Source organism: Cynoglossus semilaevis, chromosome 11 (assembly GCF_000523025.1).
Source record: "Cynoglossus semilaevis isolate Cse_v1.0 chromosome 11, Cse_v1.0, whole genome shotgun sequence".
Lineage (NCBI taxonomy): Eukaryota > Metazoa > Chordata > Actinopteri > Pleuronectiformes > Cynoglossidae > Cynoglossus > Cynoglossus semilaevis.
In genome coordinates, this window is record NC_024317.1 from 206053 (window position 1) to 214905 (window position 8853).

At 43.1% G+C, this 8853-nt stretch overlaps 1 protein-coding gene across 1 annotated transcript in view; it reads right to left on the reverse strand.

Moving 5' to 3' along the window:
- pparg (peroxisome proliferator-activated receptor gamma) overlaps positions 1 to 8588 on the reverse strand; it is a 21746-nt gene extending 13158 nt beyond the window's left edge. The window contains exon 1 of the mRNA XM_025059815.1: positions 8431 to 8588. Within this exon, the coding sequence (XP_024915583.1) occupies positions 8431 to 8482 (52 nt within the window). The 5' untranslated portion in view covers positions 8483 to 8588. The remainder of the gene's footprint in view (positions 1 to 8430) is intronic.
- Between the last annotated feature and the right edge of the window lie 265 nt (positions 8589 to 8853).

The following is an 8853-nucleotide window of genomic DNA, read 5'->3' on the forward strand; positions in this document are numbered from 1 at the left end:
CAGAGAAGGAGAGACCTGATTGGCTGAAGTCCACACTGTTTATGTCACGTTAGGGACAAAAGACAGAACCTGTCCTGCTGCATTCAAGGGCTTTACTGCCTTATCTCTTCTGTTTGAATAATCTGTCCTCAACACGCGGGTGAAAACAGGAGCTCCACTGCTTTATGAACGTTAGCGCAGCAGTTAGCATTTCACATATTCACATGAAAGGCACGGCGCTGGTATTACTGAATAATCTATTCATAACTAAGGATGTAAGGACAAAGGAGACATATCAAAATAAAGGTCCAGTAAGAAAGAGTTGGCGACACCTGATGGTAGGTCTGCAGACTGTAACAAAAATGTGTACAGGACTCTGCATGCCTACATACCAGAAAGGATTTACTCTGCTGCAAAGATAAACCAAACTCTTTGTTTGGTTTTTTTGTCACTGCAACAAAAATAAAGTTCCAAAAAACCAGGGTGAGTTTTGAGCATGTGCGACAGAGCGGCTTCTTCCTGTCTGCACGTAAGAAAAAAAGTACAGGAGGGGGTCGATGGTTTACTGTCAAAAACACAACGTTCAACGTCATATAAGAAATTAAAATTAAAACTATGATTCAGATGAAGATGAATATATAGTGATAACGCCACCTGATGGGATTTTTATTCAATTACAGCCTGAAGTCACACCAGACCATCACTGCTATGACTCCGTGATCAGACTTGAACCTTTTTGTGGCGAGCTCGTCATCCTTCATCATTTTCAGGACGATGAACCTCGATTAAGAACCTGCTCAACACGAGTCACCAAAACAACACCGCGTCCAACCGTCTCCAGTCTCCAGTTTGGATTGGAGAATCACAGAAGGAAACATGGCAGCCTTAGCTGCTGATTCCACTTTTCATGCAAGTTTTAATATTTATATTTATTTGTGGCTGGTTTTCTCTTTAGTTAGTTAGTTAGTTAGTTAGTCTTTCAGTTATTTCCGTAGTTGATTAATCAGATTCCTACATCTCCAAACTCTGATTTGCTTAAACCAAAAAACCTTTTATTTTTTCAGCAATAAGAACGTGTTCATTTGTGACAAACACTGAGAAAAGGGGGGGGGGGGGTTGCTCAGGGTTGAGTGACTTCCTGACCTCTTCAAAAAAATTTAAAAAATAAAAATACATTTCAGTGTCAGTGACTAAAACAAAGACTTGCCCTTCTGCATGTCTGACTTTCACCCCCACACATTTTCGAAGCTCGAGGTGAGATTTTATTTGTGGTGAAATCTGCACAAGGAAACTGAGGAAAGAACCTCGACCCTCGAACCTCGAACCACGGTTCGTAGTGATGATGACTCGTATATAAGCGTAGTGATTTATAGCATGAAGTGAAAAGAGGGGTGATGGGGGGTGGGGGGGGGTTCAAAGCTGCATGTGGTGCAGAAAAGCTACCATCCTGTTTGCCCCAAACTGGCACCCTGCTCAACCTGTGTGGGTGTGAAGCCACTGTGGGCAGAACACCTGCGCAGGACTTTCCCCATCAGATAGTGATGGAAAACCTGGTACGGTGTCAGCCAGAGGTCTGAACCTCCCTGGGGTCAGACAGCCCACTGATCAGGATGGTGCGGAGTTTACTGATGAATCTTCAAAGATTTGAGGTCAAAACCACTGAGTGAAACTGAAGCCGCACCACGATTTTTGTCTATTTGTAAATTGTTTGAAGTGAAAAGGTGATAAGAATCAGATGAAGCGGAGGTCAAGCTGAGGTGAATGTTGACTCAAGTCAAAATGACTGTCAGCTTCATCACTTTACAGTAAAAAGACACTGTTGAAACTACACCTGAGAGTTGATGAACAGCTGCAACTCATTCGGTAACAAAGAGTCAAGCGTTCTTCTCTCGATCTTCTCCAGTTGTTGCAGCTCCAGGAGCCGGCACTGGTTGATGGTTAGATTTCCGTGGATACGTTTTGGTTTAAGGTGAGTGATTTTCAGCATTTGTTTGGTGACAACGATCACTTTGATGAAACGAAGGACAGATCAGTCTGATATCTGCAGCTCAGCAGAACTTCAACAAGGACATGAATAAACATGACAGCAGCCTGATAACTGTAAGAACCGTTGAAACACACACTCGCAGGTTTGGCCCGACTGATCAAAGAGTTCAACCACCTGAGGTCAAAGCCAAACCCTAAACTCAACCCATTCAATAACTGGATCTTAATGTCAACAGAGACTCAGAAATAAGGTGTGAGACAACAGGCCTGACCAGCTCCAAGGGAAGAACACACACACACACACACACACACACACACACACACTGGGTGTCCAATAAAATGGAGATCTAGCAGTAGGCCTCAGAGGGAGTGCTTTTATTAATTACATTAAATAAAAAATAATACAATAATAATTAATTATTTTTAATAAAAATGTCAAAAAAATCATTAAAATGATACATTTGATCCTATTTTAAGATGCTAATCACTAGGGCTAAGACAGTATTGTTCCATACAACCACAGCAGTAAATATATATTCAGAGTTGATCACTTTACCACGCTCATTTGAAAAACAGAGGAGGTGTAGACGCCCCTGTAGACGCCCCCGTAGACGCCCCTGTAGACACCCCTGTAGCCGCCCCTGTAGACTCCCCTGTAGACCCCCCTGTAGACTCCCCTGTAGCCACCCCTGTAGACACCCCTGTAGCCGCCCCTGTAGACTCCCCTGTAGCCACCCCTGTAGACACCCCTGTAGACACCCCTGTAGACGCCCCCGTAGACGCCCCTGTAGACACCCCTGTAGCCGCCCCTGTAGACTCCCCTGTAGACCCCCCTGTAGACTCCCCTGTAGACACCCCTGTAGACACCCCTGTAGACGCCCCTGTAGACACCCCTGTAGACGCCCCTGCTCCAGACCAACAGTTTAATTCCTACCATATCCATAATCTTTCCTCCAACCTCAAACTACCGCCTGACTTTGTGGGGACCTTTGACCCTAACCTAGTTAGTCCCCATCAGTTTAGCTATACCAGGAACACACACACACACACACACACACAAAGGGTGCACAAACATCAGCTCACCCCGTTTGTCCTGTGTCAGTCTACAGACCGTCGGTGTCCAGTGACAGAGTGACAAGTGTAGAGAGTGTGTGTGTGTGTGTGTTTGTGTTCTTGTCCTCAGGAAGTGATGACCAATAGAAAGAGAACTTAACACCCGGGTCTGGACTCAGCAGAAGTTCAGACAGCAAACTATCATGTGGTCTGTGGAAGTGTGTGTGTGTGTGTGTGTGTGTGTGTGTGTGTGTGGTAGACATCAGGTGCAGATGATTTCCTGTTGCTTCACTCTGAACAGGCGACCTCATCCTCATGCCTCTCTGGTTGCACTTCTCTCCCTGTGCTCAGTCACTGTGATGACGTCCTGACTTCTGCTGCAACATTTGAAAGAAACTAAAACCTCGGCTCTAAAAATATATCACACCAAAAAACCCCTGACATTCTAACATCTGCAGGTTCTGCCCTGCTGGAACACTGGGTTCTATTAGAACTGACAGCAAAGCTGTGGTGCCTGAGCTCTGCCGAAATATCAGTACATGTGGAACGCAACATGATGACTTTCTTAAAGGGACACTGTCTGTCTTTGGTGGCTTTATTCACTGACACACAGCTCTACACCCACACACTTTGACCCCCCCCCCCCTACTACAGATCAAATATATTCACACAAACAGAGCTGTGCATTTAAGGACACACACAAACCCCCCTGCATGTTTGTCCAACAGGGGGCATCTAAGTACAGCAGGGCATTTGGGCTTATTTGAACAGATATACACTAGAGTGTGTATGTATACACACACACACACACAGGCAGCATATTTACAAAGGAATCACTCGTCCCTGTGCATTCATGCTGTCTCCATATACTGCTCTATGGGAATCTGCCCCCCCACCCCCCCCCCCCCCAGTTCTTTAAATAGGCACAAACTGATGGGACTCTTGAGCCTGAAAAGCTTCCTTTCTGGATAAAGAGGAAGAGAGAGAGAGACAGAGAGACACAGAGAGAGACAGAGAGACACAGAGACAGAGAGACACAGAGGCAGAGACACACAGAGACAGAGAGACACAGAGAGAGACACAGAGACAGAGAGACACAGAGGCAGAGACACAGAGAGAGACAGAGAGACAGAGACACACAGAGACAGAGACACGCAGAGACAGAGGACACGTCCAGGTCAGGACACTCCTTCCATTTATGACATGAGAACAAAGTTACATTTCTCTAGTTTTCCTACTGGACAAACACCTCAGGCCTGGGTTAAAGAAGGCTACAGTAAACAACACGTTTTTAATCTTATTTACTTTGTTTAATCAGAATGACGTCTATAGTTTTAACAAATGTTCTTCAGTTTGGGGGGGCGTGTGGGTGGGCGTGCGGGGGGGGGGTTAAAAGTCTGTGAGCACAGGTTTGACTTCATCACCACTGGACTTGATCCACGTTAGAAACATAATGGGGGAGGAGAGCAGTGTTCCAGATGAGGGGCGGGGACCCTGGACTGTCCTGATCTGACTTCCTGTTGATTTGATTTCTCTGCTCCACATTTGACATTTGAATTTATTATGAATTTATTCAATATCCCTGATTTTATTTCACATCAATGACATGGTACTAATATTTTGGCAGAATAATAATAATAATAATAAGTCTTTCAGTGTTTTGGTTTTTTTCGCACAAGAATTTAATTTCGGTGCAGAAGTTCTCTAACCTTGAACTTTTAATTTTAGCAGCAAATAATTAATATCACTGTACTGCAATATTACTATAGATTTAGAAGTACAAGTACAGACAGTTTAGTGTACTGTGGTTGTAGTGGGACAGTGACCTCAGGATGACCTCAGGATGACCTCCTGAGCCTAAACGTTCACTTCAACTGCAGCGTGCCATGGAGACAACAGAGAGTGACGCTGACCTCAGCTTCCTGTCCTCTGCTCTGATGTGTCAGGCTACAGGGCCACGGGTGGCTCGCGGGCCACGGGCACATCTGTCTGAAGCATGCGGAACAAGGAGAAACGGACCCACATGAGGAGGCGAGGACAGACAAAAGGGCAAAAGAGGGTGAGAGAAGAGGAACTTCACCCAAAATGTGACCGATGAGTGTGACTTCACCAAGAACGCTGTGAGGAAATGTTAAGAAATGTTAGGAAATCTGAAGAGTTTTGGCAGCCGTGCCATTTATATGAAAATATAAGTGAAAGTTTCTCACTACCTGACTTCCTGTTTGACATTCACAACACAATGGAAGACGCTTTTAAACATGAGGGATGATGTGTCAACACTGCACCAATCACCAGCCTCGTGCACAAGCTTGAGTCAGACCCGTGTCCCCTCCAGAGACCCCCCCCCCCACATCTGTCTGAAGCAGAAATAAGACAAATGTTGCTGAACATCACGACTGTTTGGCCAAAAAATATCCATGTTAAAGTTCACAGGCAAAAAAACAGGCTTTTGTTCCAGTAACTTGGGCTCAGGTTCAGTTTTAGGAGAATTCATATTCTATAAGTCTAATGGTGTTTACAATAAAAACTTGTGTTTTTAATTTGCTCCATTTTAATCTTCACAATTCCTTCTTTGTAGAATTCTGGCCATGGCACCAAGGGTTTCAAACCTCTGGCCCCAGGAGAGATCAGATCATATTAACATCAGATTAACAGCATATTAACATCAGATTAACATCAGATTAACATCATTAATATAATATTAAGATCATATTAACATCATTAATATAATATTAAGATCATATTAATATTAAATATAATCATAATTTTTCAACATGTTTCCATTCAGGTTTGGTAAACACAAACAAAACTCTGAAGCTGCTCATTATTAAAGTCCGACAGAACTGTTGGACCGACCTGAGTCTAAACTGACGTCATGTGACATCATGAGCCCTGAGAGTCGCTGACGTCCTGGTAAACTAAGGTGACATCATCAGACGCCATCTCAACCAGGAAAATGATTTTCCTTTTCGGCTGCTGTGTTCAGACGTCAGCGCTCTGTTCCACGGCCTCCAGCTGCAGCGGCCGTGTGGGCGCCAGTCACTCACCTGTGATTGAGTGTGTGTGTGTGTGTGTGTGTGTGTGTGTGTGTGACCTGCTCTGATGTTGCCAGTCACTTCTCACATGGAAACCTTTTTTTTTTTCCTGAAATATTTTCTCTCTACAACAAGTCCTTGCCACAGTGTTATGGCAACATAAAATATATACATAAAACATAATATATATTTATATTAAGTGTATTTAAAGTAATTTAAAATGTATTGTAAGTGTATAATTTTAAAGTTTTACTGAATTACATGGAATTCAGAGCAGTTCCTAAGATACAGTTGTTCTGCCTGAATTATCACTAACTAATATTTAAAGTTTAAATTACAATTGACATTTTACAATAAGTACTGGCTGCTCAGCTTAAAAACTCATACATTTATTGTATACAATTCACAACTCAGTGGTTACAGCACTGATGGTTATTCATAGTTATTGTCAGTCACTTTAAACATCTATTACTCCACAGCTTTTATTAAAAACCAGTTCCTCTTTTATAAAGTTTGGATAAAAGCAGCTGAGAAGAGACTTTCCATGAGTTCTTTTCAAAAGTTCTTCATATTAACAGATATTTTGAATTACCAGTCTACAGGTGACATATTTAAGAATGCACGCCCAGAGCAGGCCGGACACCAGAGTCTAGGAGAAGTTCACGGACGTCATGAACCTCATCCAGAAACTGACGCAGTTCTACACCCACGGAAAAAAAACTAAGTCTCACATGGAAGTTGTTGGTTTTTGTAAAGATGCTCAGAGAAAGTCTGTAAATGTTTAGAATCAGTTGAACGTCAGCCGTGCGGTGGTGCAGTGACGTGCGTCGTAACTGCCACAAACAAATCAATTCCTGCTCTCCTCAAAAACCCAGATCTACCGTTCCACGCCAGGTCAAACAGCGCTTTGTGTGGAAGTATGTTGTCCACTGTGTGTGTGTGTGTGTGTGTGTGTGTGTGTGTTAGACATGATCGGGCCGTGTGAGGGACAACATAAACACTGCACGCTATCTTGCGACACTCCTTTCATTTATCATTTATAACAACAGAGTAAAGTCCAACTCTGTCTGTCACACACACACACACACACACACACACCTTCCATTTTGTCATTGAATACACAGCCTGAGCAGAAACAACAAGTGGACTTTTCCAGCGGTTCTTTTTTGGGAGACATGAATCAGTGATGTGTGACATCGTCACGTCTGTGTGAAAGCGTGCGTTTAAAAAACACACGAGACGATGAAGAGAATTCTGAGTGTGATGTTGCATTTCTACCAAACCAGCAAACGTAAACTGCAGCGTTGACAGGAAATGAAGACGTTCAGTCTGACAGCGACTGTATCAGTACGACTGACACGATGTGCCCTACACCCTGGAGCGACTGACACTGAGCTGATGGTTGGATGACTGATTCAGCAGATGTTTTTGAACTCATCTGATTCTCTGCATCCAAATTATTTTTTTACACAGAATGTTTATATTTTTCTGCATTTTGCCTCAAATAACAAAAAAAGTAAAAGTTGTCCAACATCTAAAATTGTGTTTCCGTAACTTTTTTTTTTGCTAAAGTCACAGAGTATTCTGTTTGCCCAGATTTTTTATAGTAAAACCATTACGATTAGCCAAAGTAGCCAAAGAAATAGCCACACTTTTGAGTAATGGTCAAGAAAATGTTTGCTAACATTTTTGTTTTCAATTTTAGAAAGTCATTTGGTAAAACTCTTTTTTTTTTACCTTCCAAAATAAAAAAACCTTTTGACCGTTTGATAAAAATATGGGCCATATTAAAACCATCCATGTGCCACTATTGGCCCGCAGGTCAGACTTTGACCATGCCTGGTGTGCAGATATATCTGATGTGGAGTTTTGGTAGTTAGAGACAAAAATGTACTTTAAAGTAATACCTAACCTGACGTATGGAGGATGTACTGCGCAGTACTGCAGTAGAAACACACTGATAATCCTCACTGTGTCACTGACACAGTTAGCAAACTATCACAAAGGTGTTGGAAAGATGAAGGACTGGACGGACTGACAGCTACAGACACAGTCACAGACACAGCCGTAGTCCGTCTGCTACAACACACTGATAACTTCTCCTTTCATGTTCCCTCAACACAGATCAGTGAAATGTCATCAAAGGTCCACACGCAGCCTCAGGAATTATTCAGCGCTGATTCAGGAGCACTCGCTCAAAACTGCTGAGTCACGGACAACATCTTAATCAGTCAGTTAAAAATTGCTGTTGCGTAACAAATCACAGACACACACCCACACACACACACACACACACAACGGTACGTGTTGTAGTGTTCACTCACAGTGGAAGTTGATTGAGTAAAAGGAGAAAAGCTGAATCCAGAGGTGAACTCACCTGGAGACGAGTGAACACTGTGAAGACTACAGTCTCTGTCTGCTGTTGACATGTCAATCACACTCACCGCCTCTCACACACACACACACACGCACACAAACTGTGAACCAGCAGTTGACTGTCTGCCACTTTGTGAGCCCAGTGGCTACAAACCTCCCCCTTCCTCCCTCCCTCCCCTTCCTCCTCCATCACCAACATCATCACTGAGATGATGTCACAGACCAGGTCAGAATCACCAGTGACACTAACTGTAATATTATTACACTTATTACTATTATGACTTCTGTCAGGTAATTAGTAACAACTAGAGAGTAGTTTGAGGATTGGTAGAAGTAGAGTTTTAGCATCAGTAGCAGTAACAGTGGCACCTGTGTGGTATTAGCACTAGTTTAACCAAAACTACCACCACTAGCTATAGTAGTT